This window comes from Panthera onca, chromosome D1 (assembly GCF_046562875.1).
Source record: "Panthera onca isolate mPanOnc1 chromosome D1, mPanOnc1 haplotype 2, whole genome shotgun sequence".
In the NCBI taxonomy this organism is placed as follows: domain Eukaryota; kingdom Metazoa; phylum Chordata; class Mammalia; order Carnivora; family Felidae; genus Panthera; species Panthera onca.
The window spans coordinates 8757604-8776952 of NC_138348.1; the positions used below are offsets into that span (position 1 = coordinate 8757604).

The 19349-nt window shown below is 52.6% G+C and overlaps 1 protein-coding gene and 1 long non-coding RNA gene across 5 annotated transcripts; one reads left to right on the forward strand and one right to left on the reverse strand.

Annotated features, from left to right (window-relative positions):
* Nucleotides 1-319: 319 nt before the first annotated feature.
* LOC144612982 (uncharacterized) lies at nucleotides 320-8187 on the reverse strand. The gene is made up of 3 exons (XR_013550258.2): nucleotides 8101-8187; nucleotides 7824-7916; nucleotides 320-1014 (listed from the first exon to the last, which is right to left on the reverse strand). It is a non-coding gene; the product is annotated as an uncharacterized LOC144612982 (long non-coding RNA).
* A 157-nt stretch (nucleotides 8188-8344) lies between these two features.
* Nucleotides 8345-15633, forward strand: SLC22A6 (solute carrier family 22 member 6). Of its 4 annotated transcripts, XM_060606983.3 has the most exons (10): nucleotides 8362-8868; nucleotides 9274-9377; nucleotides 9615-9769; nucleotides 11012-11180; nucleotides 11632-11755; nucleotides 11912-12027; nucleotides 13100-13314; nucleotides 13415-13523; nucleotides 15023-15226; nucleotides 15424-15633. In XM_060606983.3, exons 1-10 carry the CDS (start codon nucleotides 8500-8502, stop codon nucleotides 15509-15511), a joined length of 1653 nt encoding a protein of 550 aa, XP_060462966.1. In that variant the 5' UTR covers nucleotides 8362-8499; the 3' UTR covers nucleotides 15512-15633. The 4 variants fall into 4 exon arrangements, with proteins under 4 accessions (XP_078289718.2, XP_078289717.2, XP_060462967.1 ...); XM_078433591.2 differs by lacking the exons at nucleotides 15023-15226; nucleotides 15424-15633 and adding an exon at nucleotides 14034-14999 and having other exon boundaries at nucleotides 8356-8868; XM_060606984.3 differs by lacking the exon at nucleotides 15023-15226 and having other exon boundaries at nucleotides 8359-8868.
* The last annotated feature ends 3716 nt before the right edge of the window (nucleotides 15634-19349 follow it).

The following is a 19349-nucleotide window of genomic DNA, read 5'->3' on the forward strand; positions in this document are numbered from 1 at the left end:
TGGTCCTCCTGGAACTCCTAGCTGGGGAAGCAGGTCCAGACCGGGGGCTTTTCCTGAGATCTCTTTCCCTAGGTCCTGGTGGCAAAGGAACCAAAGCGGGAACCAGAAATGGAAAAAACATCCCAGAGGATCCCTCTGGACCAGGCCTGGACCCCAGCTGAGGGCAGCTGAGCCCCCCTTTCCCTGCCCTCCAGAAACTAATCCTTGCCAGGTCCTTGCCTGCCTCTGGGCTCTGAGGACACCTTTGGGGGGCGGCCGTGGGCGGGGGCGGAGGGGCGGGGGGGGGGGGGGGGGGAGGGGGGCGGGGGGGGGAGGGGGGCGGGGGGGGGGGGCGGTGTTGAGTACATCCATGCTCCTGAACACAGTCTTCTGAAAGCTTGGTTGAGGGCATCTTCACCACACCGGAGCCCCCAGCCCTGGCCAGTTCAAAGATTCGGCCACAGGCCTTCCCACGCCCCACCCTTGCCCTCACCCTCCTTCAGCCCAGCCCTTCCCCACTGGCCACCTTCCCCCATTGTTCCAGTCCCCTTCCTCTGAGGTCCCCTGGGCTCCCTGGTTCAGTCCTAACAAAGACAGCTTCCTCTCCTTGCTCCCCACCCCTTTCTTCCATGGGAGGGTCCAATAAATGGCAATGAAGAACTCAAGCCATGCTTGCGGCTCAGGAATGGGCGTGGAAGGGAGAAGGGGGCAGGCCACCACGTGGACATGCGCACTGCTCTCCCCTGCATCCGTACTTGTGTGTAACACGTGGGTGTGGACACACAGGTACAGGCAAGCTGGGCTGATGTGAACCTGTGTGCACACGTGGGGGACTGAGGCATGTATAGGCCAAGCCTACTCGAGACGCTGCAACGACACGCCGCAGGTGCATCGCTTAAACCACAAACGAGTCTTCCTACCACTTCCGGAAGCTGGGAGGTCCGCGACGATCAAGGTGCTGGCAGCCTCAGTTTCTGATGGGAGCCCGCTTCCGGGCTTGTAGGCGACCGTCTTCTCATTATGTCCTCACTTGGCCTGGGGAGAGAGTGAGAGGAAGCAAGGTCTCTGTTGTCCCTTCTTATGAGGATGCGAATCCCAACGTGATGCCCCACCCTCGTGACCTCATCTATCCCTAATCACCTTCCAAAGGCCCCCACCTGCAATTACCAGCACACCGGAAGTTAGAGCACCAACATTAAACATGGGTGAGGACGCTGCAGTCCGCTGCAAGTCCTGGGCTTAGAAATGAGTGTGTGCGCGTACGTGTCCCAGCGTGAGTGTGGGCAGAGGACCGGACCAGCCCAGAGCAGCTGCGGACGGAAGCCCGCGCTCCTCCAGTCCCCATCCACCAGACCTGCTCGCCGCAGGTCTCTGATCGGTGTCGCAGGCCCATGCCACCGGACAGTTCCGTCTCCTGTGACAGTTCAGCAGACACAGCTGAAGGCTGTTGATATCACCCCATGCTCCCCGAGTTCCCGCCAAGCACAGCAGAAGGTCATTCCTCCCAACTGGGGCTCCGCATCCAGCCCATCCAGCAGGCAGCCTTCCCCCCCTGGGATCTCCACCCATTCGCTCTCTTCCGGCTCTTTCTCATCACCGGTTAAATAAGCCCCCGCCTCTCCTATCTTACCAAAAACCAAGCAAACCAACCAGCCCTCCTTGGAGCCATATCTCCCTCCAGGGGCCACACTGTCTCTCTCTCCCCTTCTGCAGCTAAACTTTGGAAAGGGGCTGGGTGCCGCCCTGGCTTGCACCTTTGAAACCTGTACATCTTCAGACTGCACTCTGACCCAGATGCAAGTAGATCAGAGGAAGCCAGTTGCAGACAAAGAACAAAGCAAGTGCACGGAGAAAAGCAGAAGAGATACAGGGGCCCAGACAAAAAGACCTGGTGAGACTATTTGCATTGATTCCTTTTTTTTCTTTAATGTTTATTTTTTTTTAATATTTTTTTAATGTTTATTTATTCTTGAGAGAGAGAGAGACAGAGCGTGAGTGGGGGAGGATCAGAGAGAGAGAGAGGGAGACACAGATTATGAAGCAGGCTCCAGACTCTGAGCTGTCAGCACAGAGCCCGATGCGGGGCTCGAACTCACGAGCCGCAGATCATGACCTGAGCCGAAGTTGGATGCCTAACCGACTGAGCCACCCAGGCGCCCCAAATGTTTATTTATTTTTGACAGAGAGCAAGGAGGAGAGAGAGAATTTCAAGCAGGCTCCACACCAACAGTGCGGAGCCCGATGTGGGACTCAAACTCACAAACTGTGAGATCATGACCTGTGCTGAAATCAAGCTGGATGTTCAGCCAACTGAGCCACCCAGGTGCCCCTGTTTGAGTCTATCCTTAGTGGATTCCAAGTCCCAGGTCTTCCTCAGTCCTGGATGTGCTTTCTGACCCTGAGTTCTATAAAATATCCTGAATTTTCTGAATAGCTTTTGTTTTGTTTAAGCTAAACTCAAGGGTTTCGAAACCAAACAATTCCAAAAGCAGCTTCTCTCCCTCTATCATCTTTTAAACACTGACGTTTCCCAGAATTCTTTCCTAGAACCCCTTCCTCAAATATTCTTTACCAGCATTTTCCAGTGGAAACATAATGCAAGCCACTTACGCAATTCAAAAATTCCTAGTCGTTGGAGCACCTGGGTGGCTCAGTTGGTTGAGCATCTGACTCGTGATTTCAGGTCAGGTCATGATCCCAGGGTCGTGGGATTGAGCCCCTCCTCAGGCTCTGCACTGAGCATGGAATCTGCTTAAGATTCTCTCTCTCTGGGGCCCCTGGGTGGCTCAGTCGGTTAAGCGTCTGACTTCAGCTCAGGTCATGATCTCGCGGTCCATGAGTTCGAGCCCCGCGTCGGGCTCTGTGCTGACAGCTCAGAGCCTGGAGCCTGTTTCAGATTCTGTGTCTCCCTCTCTCTGACCCTCCCCTGTTGATGCTCTGTCTCTCCCTGTCTCAAAAATAAATAAAACGTTAAAAAAATTAAAAAAAAAAAACGATTCTCTCTCTCTCTCTCTCTTTTTCTCTGCCCCTCTCCCCCACTCGCACTCTCTCTAAAAAAAATTAAAAATAAAAAATTCCTGGTTATTTTAATTCCTAGCTATTTTTTAGTTTAAAAAGGTAAAAATAATTTTAATTATATATATATATATATATATATAATGTATATATAATGTATTTAATTGTATATATATAATGTATTTTATTTAACCAAAAATATCCTATATTACCATTTCAACATGAAATCAATGTGAAAGCTATCGATAAGATATCTTATAGCCTGTAATTTGTATTAAGTTTTCAAAATCTGGTGTATATTTTACCCTAATAGCATTTGTCGGTTTGGACGGGCTCAGTTCAAGTGCTCAGCAGTGGCTAGAGGCTGCCGTGTTAGACAACCCAGAACACTCCAGGGCTTCGACTGTCAGGCACAGAGTTAATTATTCTCAAATCCGTACTTAGATATTTGAAAGAGAGCTTAATAAGCACGAAAGAGATCATATTATACCGCTGCTTCAACTTTTCAGTGACTTCCCGTTGGGATGAAGTCTAAACTCGGCTGCAAGGCCCGTCATGCTCAGGTCCCACCCTGCCTCAATGGCTTCAGTTTAAGCACCCTCCACCGTGCACCCTGAAAAGTAGCCTCTTTCAGTTGTCCAGAATTCAGGATGGTACCCAGGATGCCCTGGCCATAACCCCTCCCGTGCTGTTTCAGGGACACACAAGAAGGGGAGCGAAGACGCCGAGGAAGACATTTCCTAGTCACGTGGTCAGGACTCCCGGTGAACTGGGATACTGCTCAGGATGTACACGGCCCATTCCTCTTGCCGTTCCCCAATCCCCCCGTCTGGACTGCACCCTTTCTCCATCTCTGTTTCTTCCTCTACAACACCAGCTCCTCCTGCTTTCCCTCCTCCCTGCTCTCAGTCCCTGAGCTCAGCCTTCAGCTGGCTCAGTGAATGGTCATCCAATCTGGGGCACCTCTCTCGGGCAGAATCCTCATGCCGAGCCACCTCATTGGTTGCTCGCCCCCTGTCCAGCCTTTAGATGGCAGTTTCGGATGAATTTCTAATTTCTGCACCGTTCGTTGGCCCGGGTAGCCAGGCCATGAGACATAAAACTCACAATTTGGCTCCTTGCTCAGAACGTTGCTAGATGCCCAGCAGGCACTCAGAGTTTGCCAGACTTCTGCCCAGGCCACTCATTTCAAACTCACATTTAGAACACGTGATCTGAGCAAGGATATTTTCTCTGACCTGTAAATCATTTATTGGAAAAGTCTCACAAAACGGTAAAAATCAAGGTCACGGGTAGCCACGCACCTTAAATCCCATTTATTTAAAATTTAACAGGATAAAATTATATAAAATCCAGATGTGGCAGCAAATCTGAGATATGTGATGGCGGCTAGCACGGTCACGAGAACAACGGAAGTGAGTTCTAGATTTCCTTGCTGGGTGATCCAGGACAAATCCCTTGCTTACTCTGGGCCTTGGTGCCCCTACCTATGCATCGAGAAGTTTTCATCTGAGTGACAGCATTCATCTCTGATGGCATGTGGCTCTCGGCCAATCGGAAGTCTCGGATTTGACCCCTTCCCAGTGAGCATGGCCAGAGCTTAAGTCCACATTCCACTCAATCAATCCAGCGAATGCAACTCTGAGTACTTAATGACATAGAGTGTCCCTAAAGGATAGTTCTCAGTCCTGCAAATCATCTGCCAGGGGAGCATTTCCAACCGGAAGCTCTCCATGGTCTGGGAGGCTGGTAGGAAATCCCTGTGCTAGCCAGATGATCCCAGGAGCCAACCACAATTTCCAGGAGTCCCTGGAGTCTCCAATCGAGGCTTTTCCAGGCTCAGCCTCGCTGGAGCTGGTCAGGCACGAGGGAGGGAGCTCTTCTCAAAGGCAGGGTTGGGCACACACTCAGAAAAGGAGGTTGCTTGGAGGGGCCCCACCATCTCCCCTGCTGCCCTCAACTCTCTCCCTACTCCCCCACGAGGGCACCAAGTCCTGACACGAGATTGGCCCCAGAGCCCCCAAGCTGTTTGTCCAGCTGTCCTCACATCCCCAGGCCACAAGGCTCTTATATACCTTGGCCTGGAGAATGTTGTCAGGCATCTGGACACCCACCGGGTCCCAGCCCAGAACCAACACTGGGTGGGAGGAGGGAGGCTGGGCTGAGTTACATCCCTCTCTGGGACTCCCCTATTCTCTTCTGTACATAATGAAACTAGATGATCCCTAAGACCCCTTTAATTGGGCACACCTCTAAAACAGCAGGAGACAACCTGGCTCTGAAGTTAGATAGAGTAGGTTTGAAGCAGTCTAAGACTTCACGGAGCCAGTGCCTCAACAGACAATAAACAGCCCCCCGACTTAATACAGTTTACAGTTTGCGTAAACCGCACAACGATAGCCGGGCACCTTGAGTCCTTACAAGAGAAGTCGGAAATAACACTGCTTCCCCTCAACACCAAGACTTGGAGGTTTATGCCTGTAAGAACTGAGAAACGCCCCTTCCCTTCCCGGCCCTTTGCATCAACTAATTCGGACAGGGCCTGGCTACCTCCCATAAAACCCTGGAACCCTAGGCATCCATGGTGTTCAGACATATGCCAAATGATGAAGTGCGGTGGATGGACAGACAGTAGGAGGCAGATAACAGGGAGGGACAGCCAGAAACCCCAAATGGAAACACACCGCAAAGGCAAGGGTCCGGCACGGAAGCTCAAACCGACAATCGGGTTAGAACATGGCGGAGAAGAGTGTTGTTGGCCTGGACATAGGAAGATCGGGGTCCTGATGTGGCTACTCCAGTGGTAAAATTGGCTATGTATGCCTGGGAAGGGAAAGGGCTGCAGCGCTTTGGAGCCCAGGCTACACTGCTGTGCTCAAGCAGAGGGTGGGGGAGCAGTTTTCCTCCCCACCTCGCAAAGATTTTCCCTACTCAAATAAGAGCATGGGCATTCTTAGAAATATTTTGGTAGGAGTCTTCAGTGTGACTGGAATATCCTCGGCCAAGCGGGTATGGGATTGGTCACTCTTCAAAATAAGTCTGAGACATCTTTTAAGGTAGGGTTTCCCAAACTTAGCACTAGTGACATTTGTGGTCCAGAAGATTCTTGATTGGGGGGGGGGGAGGGGGGCGTGCTGTCCTATGCATTGTAGGATGTTCAGCTGCATCCCTGGCGCTATGACAACCAAAAACATCTCCTGACATTGCCAAATGTCTCCTGGAGGTGGGGGTGAGGGGTGGGGGGCAAAATCACGCCCAGTGGGGGATCACTGTTCTTAGGGTAAGATGTGCTTAGGCCTATTTTCTCTCTAAAATCAATATAATAGTCTCACCTTTTTTTTTTAACTTTTTTAATAAAGCTTATTTATTTTGAGAGAGAGAGAGAGAGAGAGAGAGAACAAGCAGGGGAGGGATAGAGAGAGAGAATCCCGAGCAGATTCTGTGCTGCCAGCTCAGAGCCCAACGTAGGGCTTGAACTCATGAACCTCGAGATCATGACCTAAGCTGAGATCAAGTCCTTGCACTTAACTGACTGAGCCACCCAGGCATCCCAAGTGTCTCACCTTTTTACCAGAAACAGATAATAAGAACAGCTCATTCTCACTGAGCTGCAGGGCAGTGGCTACTTTAAGATCTTTAGCTGTATTGGGGCGCCTGGGTGGCTCAGTCGGTTGAGCGTCCCGCTCGTGAGTTCGAGCCCCACGTCGGGCTCTGTGCTGACAGCTCGGAGCCTGGAGCCTGCTTCAGATTCCGTGTCCCCCTCTCTCTCCGCGCCACCCCTGCTTGTGCTCTGTCTCTCTCTTTCAAAAATGAACAAACATTAAAAAAAAATTTTTTTTAAAAAAGATCTGTAGCCGTATTCACACGTTTAACCCTCCAGTAACCCAATGAGGCAAACATGACTATTATACCCATCTTGCAAACAAGAATACTGAGATAATACAGGATTTTAGCAACCTGCCCTGTCTATACGACCAGCAAATGTGAAATAAGGATTTAGATCCAAGTAAACTGACTCCAGAGTCCATGTTGTATATACTCTGTACTATGCAAATTAAAAGCAAGAAGTTGCAACCCACTTTATTGACATTTCCAACCCATGACCCAACCCATCAGATCCCCTAGAAGCCCATCCAATCAGAACTCAGCATCGCCCTGATCCTGAATGACTCGGAAGGCAAACTGTTGGAGGAAATCGAGTGATTATCTTAGAGTCGTGGCCACAAATAAAATAAGTTCATGTTCACTGAAAAAATAAAAATAAAAACTATGGACAGAGAGAACAAGACAAAGGGAAAATTTTGAATCGGGATAAGCCAGAAGGTAAAAGCTGAAACACTAGAAGAATCGATCTACCTCATGCGTGATGTTGGTCTTCGGTCCCCCTTCTTCAAAAATAGCCTCTGACCTCTATAGTCTCTTCCAGCTCGGGGTCCCATAAGATACGAGCTGTCCCCAGGAGACCAAAGACTGGAGTTGCCAGTTTTAGCATATAAGAAACAGGACGCCCAGGGGCACCCAGGTGGCTCAGTCGGTTAAGCATCCGACTCTTGATTTCGGCTCGGGTCATGATCTCGTATGGCTCGTGAGTTCAAGCCCGGTGTAGGGCTCCCGAGCTGATAATGCGGGACTTGCTTGGGATTCTCCCTCTCCTTGTCTCTCTGCCCCTCCCCTGCTCGCCCTCTCTTTCTCTCTCACACACAAAATAAATAAATAAACTTTTAAAAAATTAACAAATACAGGATGCCCAGTTAAATCTGAATTTCAGATCAATGAATGACTTTTTTTTAGTATACGTATGTCCCATGTAATATTAGGGATATACTTACACTAAAATGAGATGCATGCGTTGATCTGAAACTGGGAGTCCTGTGTTTTCTCTGGCAACTCTTCCCTAAGACAGACCGCTTGGATCGTGTCCACTAAAAAGGAAAAAAGTCCCCTCAAGAGGCCACCACACTTCCCAGAGCCCAGTCTTCTCCCTAAAAGGAAGACAGTAAGGTCCCACCTGGCCCCTGCCACCCCCCAGGTGCCTAGACAGGCCCTCCCAGTCCATCCCTTCTCACCACTCCCGCCCCGGTCCGCTCTCCTGCCCTTTATACCCACTTGGAGAATTTCCACTGACATAAGGACACTCAGAGGGTTAATCCTTCTGATACCAAGTCACACGTTAACTCATTCCCTCCAGGCCAAGGATTAAATCCTGTCCATGTAGGGGTCAGGGCTTCTGCAGACCCTGAGAGCAAAGCACCCCACCCCCAAGTGAGGGGAGGCTCGAGGGAAAGGGAGGGACAGAACACAGGGAGTGAGAGAAGGAAGGAGGGGCCGCCAGCCGGGTTCCTGTCCCCCCACAGAGCCAGCTCAGATTCGGCTCTAGGAACAAGTCAGCCACAGAAGCGGCGGCAGCTTCTCTCCTCCAGCTAAGGACAGCAGGCACACAGACGCACGGACAGAGGTGCTAGGCGGAAGTCCTCAGCCCCCAGCCGTTCGGCCGGGCCTGGCCCCATGGCCTTCAACGACCTCCTGCAGCAGGTGGGGGGTGTCGGCCGCTTCCAGCAGATCCAGGTCACTCTGGTGGTCCTCCCCCTGCTCCTGATGGCCTCCCACAACACGCTGCAGAACTTCACCGCGGCCATCCCCACCCACCACTGCCGCCCGCCCGCCGAGGCCAACTTCAGCCAGGACGGGGGGCTGGAGGCCTGGCTGCCCCGGGACGGACAGGGGCAGCCCGAGTCCTGCCTCCGCTTCACCGTCCCCCGGCGGGGACCACCCTTTCCCAACAGCACAGACGCCAACAGCACGGGGGCCACGGAGCCCTGCACCAACGGCTGGATCTATGACAACAGCACCTTCCCCTCCACCATCGTGACTGAGGTGAGGAAACCCGGGACCCCCCCTGCTCTCTGTGACAACCAGACTTGCCTTCCCGACTGAGACAGACAGACAGATGCTCCCGCGCGCACGCGCGCGCACACACACACACACACACACACACGCACACGCACACACGCACACACACGCGCACACACCTGTCTCAGATTTTCCAGAGACCAAGATGGGAAGATAAAGAAAGAGGTTCAAGATGGGGGCCTTTGTAGAAAAGGGGGATATCAGAGTCCAGGGAAGTCGCTCAGCTACCGGGACTGGGGAGGCAAACGGGGACGGGGAGTGTCAGGGAAGGGGCTGATGCAGGTCTCAGAGGGCCAGCCCAAGGGACGGGAAGGGGAGCCTTGCAGCCCAGGCTCATCTCTGCCTGACCCTTGCCCCCTCTCCCCACAGTGGGACCTCGTGTGCTCTAACAGGGCCTTACGCCAGCTGGCCCAGTCCTTGTACATGGTAGGGGTGCTTCTTGGAGCCATGGTGTTTGGGTACCTGGCAGACAGGTCAGTCCTGGGTAGAGCCAAGGGGCCGGGCTGGGCCCCGGGCCTCGGCTGGGTTCACGGGAACCAAGTGGGAAGTCGGCCTTACCACCCAGGGGCTGGTTCGAGGACCTACGGGGCCAGCCTCGTGATACCGCACAGGTCCTCAAAAGACCAAGGCAAACGCTCCTCTCCCTACCCAGCCTGGCACCATCAATCCTCAGGACCCCTACTGCTGTTCTCCCCTCCTTCCCCCTACAGGCTGGGCCGCCGGAAGGTGCTGATCTTGAACTACCTGCAGACAGCCGTGTCAGGCACCTGTGCAGCCTTCGCTCCCAACTTCCCTGTCTACTGTGCCTTCCGGCTCCTCTCGGGCATGTCGCTGGCTAGCGTCGCCCTCAACTGCATGACACTGAGTGAGGGATGCTGGGAGGGCAGGGCGGGTCCCCACCCACTCACCTCTGACCACCCAACCCAGCAGCCACTTTCCAGCTTCCTCTCCCGGCTCCCCCCACCCCGGTCCTGCCGTTCCCACTCCTGAATCCTCCCTGCCCTCTTTTGGGTGGCCAACATAACAGCCTTCCTCTCGAACTCCTGACCTCTCATTCAGACACAATCGCAAACTCCATTTTCTAGGGCCAGGAGGTTCCCATGAATGACTGAAGCAGACTGGGTACAAGAGGGATTAGGGAACGGTGAGGACTGTACCCAAAGGAGAGTCGCATCCCCATCCGGAGGGGCCAGGACCACTCAGCTGCTCTAGCCAGAAGGTTCAGGGCTGTCAGATCTCACTCCCTCCTCTTTATTAACGCAAAAATAGCCCCATTTTTTAATGTTGGAAATTAATTCCAATATTTTTAACATAGGTCAAGCCAGCATCGTGTAGACCAAACCCATTTAATGGACTGAGCGTGGTCTGTCCATGAACCATCAATGTGCTCCCTCCGATAGGTCACTCCCTTCCCCCTGGTTCTCAGATAAGGAACCTGAGACTGGAGAGAAGGGAAAGGATTTGCCCAAGGGCATCCCTCGAGCCCAGAAAGGAATCTATGGATTGGAGGTCCTCTGGACTACAGGAATTAACCCGGGTGGGGCCAGGGCAGGACACCTAGAAAATTCAGCCCCCAAATCCAGTCTGTTTCCAAGTCATTGGCCCAGCAGCCGAATCAGGAGCCCACAAGGAACAAGGCTGGGCCTCTTCAGACCCCAGCAGAGAGGTGGTCCGACTCCCCCCTTGACCCTCCCAGATGGAGAAAAGCCGCTGTCTCCTCCGAGCTGCTCTGGCCGCTGAATCGGCCCAGGCTGGGGAAAGCCAGAGGAGAGGCTGCTGTTGAGAGAGCACTGAATGGTCAGAGACGCTCTGAAGGGAAAAGGGGCCCTCGCCACGACAGTAGGTCGGGGGGCAGCAAACCCCAGCAGCGGGGTGGAGGGAACAATTCCTAGGGATTCTAAAACCACCTCCCCATTCCTACGTCCGCCGAAAGTCCCCCACGCCCCCCATCAAGGAACCCACCCTCATTAGATGTGTCTTCCACTGAGCCTTGGGACAGATCAAAGTTTGGGTGGAGAGGGGGGTCTCTGCCTGTCCCGCCCCCGGGGGGTCTCCATCCACCCGCAGCCCAGCCAGATGCACCACTCTGTTCTAACCCTCTTTCCAGGTTTGGAGTGGATGCCCATCCACACGCGGGCTTGTGTGGGCACCCTGATAGGCTACGTCTACAGCCTGGGCCAGTTCCTCCTGGCCGGTGTGGCTTATGCTGTGCCCCACTGGCGCCCCCTGCAGCTGCTGGTCTCCGTGCCTTTCTTCGCCTTCTTCATCTACTCCTGGTGTGTGGGGCCCCGGGGTGGGCAGGGCTGCAAAGGAGCCCAGAGGGCTGCAAGGGACAAGACATCCCCCAGATCTCACACACGCTACCCCACAGAATCAGAGAAGGTCACACCTAGACCAGTGCCTCTGAGGCTGTGCAAGGAAGGACCTGCCCTGGGTATCTGGTTCTTCAGCTTCCCCCGGCTTCCTCCGGCTTCCCCCGGCTCTCCAGCCTGCCTGCACTGCTTTCGTTACTCGGCGCCCAAAAGCTGAGCTCCTGAGTCGGGGAATGAGTCATCACCGAGCTGGACACTGCTTTGTGGTCTTAGCGGAAGGGATCTGGCCAAACCTCTGGGTTCCCAGCCTTAAAAGAAATCCCACTGCAGGCCCCTGGGAAGCCCACCCCCTGCCCCCAGCCCAGCAGACTGGAACTGAAGCCACCTTGACCCCTATCCTCACCCCGGCTCCCAGGTTCTTCATCGAGTCTGCCCGCTGGCACTCCTCCTCTGGGAGGCTAGACCTCACCTTGAAGACCCTGCAGAGAGTGGCCTGGATCAATGGGAAGCGGGAAGAGGGGACCAAGCTAAGTATGGAGGTAAGACCCCCCCCCCACAAGACCTCCTGTGACACCCTACCAGGATTCCACCCTCAAACCCTGAACTCAGGTCCCAGAGGGCTTCCCTGAGTAAGGGGTTAGGCTGGGAGGAGCTTCTGGAGGAGTCCAGGCCCTGAGCCCTGCCCATCCCGGCAGGTACTCCGGGCCAGTCTGCAGAAGGAGCTGACCATGGGCAAAGGCCAGGCATCCGCCCTGGAGTTGCTGCGTTGCCCCGCCCTTCGCCACCTCTTCCTCTGCCTCTCCATGCTGTGGTAGGCCCAGACAGACCTAGTGGCAAAGAGATAGAGAGACAGCCTGAGAGACGAAAGGCTGGCTGGGGAGAGAGAGTGGATGTAATGAGTGGAAGAAGCCAGGCAAAAGGGAGGAAAAGTCAGCACACCTGCTGTGAGGGGCAGCAAGCCTCCACCAGGGACAGTCTTAAAGAACTAGATGACCTCCAGCCTCAGTTCACCCCTGGTCCCCACACTGGCCATCCACCTCTCCGTCTTCCCCTTTTACCAACTCTGTTCCAGTATGGAAACACCTCATCAGGAGTGGTCACCCCCAGAGTCCATAGAATTATACCACAAAGGCAAAGACCCATCTGGCTTACAAAACATTTGGAGACTTTCCTGGCCCAGCAGTGCCTGCCAGAGACACAAACATGGGCAATAAGATGCCTAAAACTCGTCTCCAAAAGTACCACTCTGGCCAAGGCCGATACCAGCCAAAAATGTTCCTTTCCCGTTGCAACGTTCCCCATTACTCCTCCGATGTGCTACCTTCCTGATGCCGCCAACAGCAATCCCATGATAGTTAGAAGCACGCTCCACATTTCCATTGACGAATTCTCTGGTTCCAATTTGGGATTTACTCCCAGTTGCAGGTCCTATCCAATCACCCAAGCTTCATTTCATGGGCTCTTGACTTCTTAAGAAGCACCCATCCCAGAACCATCCCAGAACCATGCACAGGTCTGAAAAGCTCTGACCTCCCCCCAACACCTTGACCCCGAAAGATACGGCTTGAAAGTCCACCTGCCCTTGGGCCAGTAGCAACAGATAAGATAAAGACTAAAACTAAGTAAATCTTACATGACGACTAAGCCAAAACCCCCTAATAACCCGGGGACTCTAGTTAGCAGAAGATTGAGAAAGCTGGGGTATTGGAGAACTACCCCCCACTTCCACGAAATACATACTAAATGTCTGACGAAATATCAGCCAAGGCAGATTCCAGCTTCTTAAGCAGGGCACCCAGTGTGGCTCGCCCCCATTTTGAATGAGCACCCCCTCTTTTATGCCTTCCTGACAAACTCCATACCCCTCCCCCCCTCCCCACTAGGTTTGCCACTAGTTTTGCCTACTATGGGCTGGTTATGGACCTGCAGGGCTTTGGGGTCAGCATCTACCTAATCCAGGTGATTTTTGGTGCTGTGGACCTGCCTGCCAAGCTTGTGGGCTTCCTTGTCATCAACTCTCTGGGCCGCCGGCCTGCCCAGATGGCCTCCCTGCTGCTGGCAGGCATCTGCATCCTGGTCAATGGGGTGATACCCCAGGGTGAGCACCCAAGAGTACCTTGGCCCTTCATCTTTAGCCCTATCCCCAGATTCTCAGCCCCTACTCCCGAGCTCCCACTGACTCCCTCCTTTCTCGCCAGATCAGTCCATGGTCCGAACCTCCCTTGCCGTTCTGGGGAAAGGCTGCCTGGCTACCTCCTTCAACTGCATCTTCCTATACACTGGGGAGCTGTACCCCACGGTGATCCGGTGAGTGGGAGGGGTCTTGGGACAAGACTTTCCCTCGCGCATAGGTCAGACCCCAGAGGACCATCCGGAATGCCATGGCCCAAGGCCCCTCACGGCACTCATCCAGGCAGGGCATGTATCAGCCACTCGGTACACGCTCCATGGCTAACGCAGGTGTCCCTGGCCACTAAGCCCTTACCCGATCCAAGGAAAAGCTCTCCAAAGGAGCAGGGCAGAGCAGACAGGCAAGAAGTCACATCTCACGGGGCAATCGAGTGAAGCTCCACCTTGATCTCCAAGGCACAAGTTAGAAGCTGCCACCAATTCTTAATTTCATCTATAAACCAAGTGGTCCATCTGAAACCAAAGACCAAACAGGAGAGTTCTTTCTTATCACAAGGGCGACATTTAATAAGGGTGGCGCTTGGTAGCCGTACGGATACACATACCACTGCTTTCTGAGTGCCACAATTGGGGAGCGGGGCCGGGCATTTTTGCCTTAAGAAACAAGAAACACGTGTCTGTTTTAAGAACGGGATGCAAAATTCGCGAGAGGCCAAAGAAAGGCCAGGCTGCCCTAGGCTACTCGGAACGAGCAGGGTCATGGTCACCGTCCTGTGCCTGCATGGGACTTCAGGGGAACGAGCCACAGTAGAAAGCACTCACTATGTGCCAGGCACCGTCTTAACCTTTTTGACAAATATCAACTCATTTCGTCCGCAGAGCAAGCCTATGAGGTAGGTGCTATGGCTATTCCCATTTTATGGGCGAGAAAAGTGAGCCACAGAAAGGTTAGGTGATTTGCCCAAGGTCACACAGCTTGTAAGTGGGGAAGCTTGGATTTGAACTCAAGCACTTTGTCTCCTGAGTCAATGTTTTTAACCTCTGCTTTCATAGAGAACGTTCTGAACATAGTCTCAATGTGCAGTCTCCAGGTCCTCTCCCCTGGGGATTCTAATCCAATAGGACTGTTTGCTCCAGAGCAACTATAACTCAAAATCCAACCCCCCCCCCCCCACCCCGCCCCAGTGATCTGAGCGCCACCGGCCTAACTGAACTGTCTGATTTGACAGCTCAGGAAACTGAGGCCCAGAGATGAAAAGGGACTCTTCCTAAGGTCACACAGCAGGTTAAGGGCCAAGGCGAAATTCATTCTCCTGATTCTTTGGCCAGAGCCTTTCCCCACCTGTTTTTGGTTTTTATGGTTGTCTGTTGTGTTTTTTTTAAATCTCCAAAACAGGGATGCCTGGTTGGCTCAGTCAGTAGGACATGCGACTCTTGATCTCGGGGTTGTGAGTTCAGGCCCCACGTGGGGCTCCAATAAAGAAATAAATAAAATTATTAATAAAGAAATAATTATTTTTTAAAAAGATCTCCAAAACAAACGGCAAATTGGCTTGTCAATCAAATGGGGGAAGAGACGAGGGACCAGGAGGCCTCAGCCTGAGCTGCCCTGACCCCCACACCTCAGCATTCGTGCCAGAACAGTAACTGACACCACCCCACCTTGGGCCCCACAGGCAGACAGGCTTGGGAATGGGCAGCACTATGGCCCGAGTGGGCAGCATCGTGAGCCCACTGGTGGGCATGACTGCTGAAATCTACCCCTCCGTGCCTCTCTTCATCTACGGTGCGGTCCCTGTGGCTGCCAGTGCTGTCACTGCCCTCCTGCCAGAGACCCTGGGCCAGCCACTGCCAGACACGGTGCAGGACATGGAAAGCAGGTGGGAGCAGGGACTTACCCCAGGTCACGCACCCTAGACTCCTGGGGCTTCCGGCTCCTGGAAGCAGTAGATGTTTGGGGCAGAGAGATGGTGCCGGGCACAGCTGAGTAGAGAACTCCCCGGAAGCCCCCGGCTCCTGGTCCTGGCCTGGAGGCTGCATACCCAGGACACCACTCTCCTGCCCCCCCCCCCCCCAGGAGGAGAGGAAAGCCAAGACGGCAGCAGCAAGATCAGCAGAAGCAAATGGTCCCGCTCCAGGCTTCCGCACGAGAGAATGGACTCTGAGCACTGAGAAGGGACCTCACAGAGTCTAAAAGGAAGTGAGGGTCCCACGGGTCCTGAGCCACCCACTGGAGGAGGGGAAATGGCAGCCCAAGTGTCCAGGCTGTCCCAGCTGGGACACCTCCCAGGGGTCCCCAGGGGTCTCCCTCCGTGAATAGACTCCACCAAGACCACGTCATTAAAAGGTCCGTGTGCATCTCCTTTGGTCTCTGTCGTCTCAAATGTCATAGTCACTCCACATCAGCCAGTGGCCCAAAAGTTTATACCGTCCAATCTCTGCCCCTCAACCTCCAGTATTTCATAAACCCTCCCCTGCCCCTACTTTCCACCCTCTTCCCTCCCTCCTTCTCTACCCTATTCAAATACTCCTATGAGTTTTTAATATCTTATGCTCCTCCCCTTCCCCCCCCTCCCAGTTTGGAAATTGACAAGGGACCTAATGGAAGCAGCCAATCAGAGGCTTTGTTTCAGGCTCCTCCCCCTCTGTGAGGGCAAATGGGAATCTCCTGCAGCAAAGAGGGAGAAAAAGAACCACAGACGCTGGCCCCTGATCCTCCAGATCCCAGCAGGGTCCAAACTCAAAACCAGCTTGTCACTTCCTGCCTTGCAGCTGGAGGTTCCGTCCACTAGCCACCCTAAGCCTTCCCACTACCCTTTGCGGATTTTCTTCGCTGTTCTGCCTCCTGCAGGCAGGAAGGGGAGACAAGGGAGGAGGGAAGGGGGAGGGTAGAACCGAGCCAGAGAGAGCCAGCACCAAGTGCCACTTTGATGCCAGGCACTGCCCTAAGCACTTTGCATATACTGACTCGTTTAATCTTCCCAGTAACTTTCTAGAGATAAGTACTGTTTTTATCCCCCATTTGAGAAATGGGCACAGAGTGGTTAAGTCACTTGCCCAAATTCACACAGCTAGTAAATTGTGGAGTCAGGATTAGAACACAGACAATCCACCTCTGGAACGCATGCACCTGACCCCCTCAACTGCCCAGGGCTATGAGGCACTGAGGCTTTGGCCTCTTGCACCCCCAAGACTTGGCTTCTTCCCCTCCCTCCTGGACTGAAAGGAGAGAGAAGGATGAGGGGGAGGAGAAAAAGAATCCTGGTCAGAACCATGCAAAAGGAGGGATGGAAGGCAGTTTAGGGGTCACAGTCAGGAAAAGAGGAGGCTATCCGATCCCCTGTGTCGGCAAGGGAGCTCATTTCAAGGAAGTCCCGGCCGGGGGAAAGACAGCCTTATTAGCGCCCCCCGGTGGCAAGGGTCAGGGCACCAGCCATCCCCTCTTGCAAATGTGCCTTCTCAGTCATGTTTGTCCCCCTGGTACATTGCCCATCACTCATTCCCCTGCAGCTGACTCAGCCCCTCCCCATCCCTCGGGGAAAGTCCACACCTCTGAAGTTGTACACATTGTCTTCCAGGTAAGACACAGGGCTCTAGCTGAGTCAGGGCAACCTGGAGAGGGGAGGTAACCCAGAGCTGCCCTGAAGAAGCCACAAAGCCCTGGGACGGCACACACCAGCTGCACGGAATCCATTTCCCCAGCTGCTGGCCAGGAACTTCCTGTGCTCACCCCATACCTTTGGCCAGACGGAACCTTACCTTCCTTCCATTTTTAAGTCACTAGCAGGCGACTTCTGGCCTGTCTCCTCAAGGAGTCATCTGTAGAACACTGGCTCACATCCCATCCTCTCACAGTGGCCCTGAGCCTGAGTTTTTATACTGTCACGCCTCACTTCAGTGGCCTCAGATGTTGTCCCTAGTTTTGACCATAAGGTCCTATCATCGGCCAGGATTTGTAGGACCTTTGTGGCCACTCTCAGTTTCTCTATCTGCAGCTCTGAGCACTCCCTGGCCAGGAGGGTACACTCAGGAGGTTTCTCAACTGCATGGCCCTGGTAGACGGCTCACCAGAAGCCACCTTCCTTGGGCTCCACGCTTGTACCCCAGGACCCACCTCTGCAACCCAGGCGTCGGCCCACACCAAGCCCCTTCACTTCTTTCCTTTCCCAAGAGTTTTCATGACCCCTTAGAGAATAGATGCCCAATCAGTTCAGCTTTCATATCATGTGGAAAGCTGAATAATGGACCTCCAAAGGTGTCCACATTCTAATACCTGAAACCCGCGAATATGTTACCTTACATGGTAAAAGGGACTTTGCAGGTGCCATTAAGCTGAGGATCTTGACAGGAAAATACAAAGCAAAACCACAATGAGATACCACCTCACGCCTGTCAGAATGGCTAACGTTAACAACAGATGTTGGTGAGGACGTGGAGAAAGAGGAACGCTTTTGCACTGCTGGTGGGAATGCAAACTGGGGCACCCACTCTGGAACACGGTATGGAGGTTCCTCCAAAAATTAAAAATAGAACTACCCTATGACCCAGGATTGCACTGCTAGGTATTTATCCAAAGGATACAAAAATACTGATTCAAAGGGGCACATGTGCTCCAATGTTTATAGCAACACTATCAACAATAGCCAAAGTACGGGAAGAGCCCAAATGTCCATCGATGGATGAATGGATAAAGAAGATGTGGTATATATATATAATGGAGTATCACTCGGCAATCAAAAAGAATGAAATCTTGCCATTTGCAACTACATGGACGGAACTGGAGGGTATTATGCTAAGCGAAATAAGTCAGTCAGAGAAAGACAAATATATGATTTTACCCATATGTGGAATTTAAGAAACAAAACGGGTGGACAGAGGGGAAGGGAAGCAAAAAGAAGATAAAAACCGAGAAGGGGACAAACCTTAAGAGACTCTTAAATACAGAGAACAAACTGAGGTTGCTGGCGGGGTGTTGTGTGGGGGGATGGGCTAAATGGGTGATGGGCATTAAAGAGGGCACTTGTTGGGATGAGCACTGTAAGCGATGAATCACTACATTCTATTCCTGAAATCATTAGTACCCTATATGTTAACCAATTTGGGCTTAAACTTTTTTAAAAAGCTAAGGATTTTGAGATGGGGAGATTATCCTGGATTATCTGGGTTGGCCTAATGTGATCATAGGAGAGGGAGGCAGGAGACCAGAGTAGGTAATAGGAGATCTGACAACAGAAACCAAAGTTTGGAGTGGTACAAGAAGGAACAACAAGCCAAGAAAGACAAGCTGAGAAAGACAAGGACATGGCTTCTCCTCTGAAGCCTCCAGAAGAAACAAAGCCTTGCCAATACATTGATTTTAGACTTATGATTTCTAGAACTATAAGAAAATTGATTTGTGCTGCTTTAATCCACCAAGTCTGTGACTTGTTGCAAGAGCAGTTGGAAACTAATGCACATCCCTGATTCTCAGACGCCTCCAGGGTGTCAAACTGGCCCATAGAGGTTTTGTTTTCTCATGAGTGATTTTTTGGTGGAGATAGGGTTTTACTGTCTAGATCACCATAGGCCTCACCACTCCCTATTGTCCTATACCTGGTCAGAATCACACATTTATAATACCATACGGTCCTTGTAGCTACTAAGTTTGGAACTCCTAGACTGCTCTCTGTTAAACTCCCAACTCACTTTTATATGAATTTAAAATTATGGGAAAGATTTTTGTCCCAGGGATAGGAAGCAAAAGAAAAGCACTGGATGGATCCCATTGCCCCATTGTTCCTCCTCTTTCAAGAAAACCATCTAATGATGTCCTCTGAGATGTAGTCATAGCTCACGTTGTAGTCATAGAACTGTAGCTGACTCTATTGCAAAAAGCTGGAGTCATAAGCTAGACGAAGTTGAGGCTCAGTTTCCCTGACCAGCTCTAGTGAGCTCTGTTCCTGCTTCTTCTAAACTCTTTCCCCAAGAGAAGCCTATACCCAGGAGCCAAGTTCCATTTGAGCC

Coding starts and splice junctions, on each gene's coding strand:
- SLC22A6 (XM_060606983.3), top strand. CDS start 8,500: ATGGCCTTCAACGACCTCCTGCAGCAGGTGGGGGGTGTCGGCCGCTTC. Junction 8,869..9,273: donor CCTCCACCATCGTGACTGAG/GTGAGGAAACCC, acceptor CTCTCCCCACAG/TGGGACCTCGTGTGCTCTAA. Junction 11,181..11,631: donor GCCTTCTTCATCTACTCCTG/GTGTGTGGGGCC, acceptor CCCGGCTCCCAG/GTTCTTCATCGAGTCTGCCC.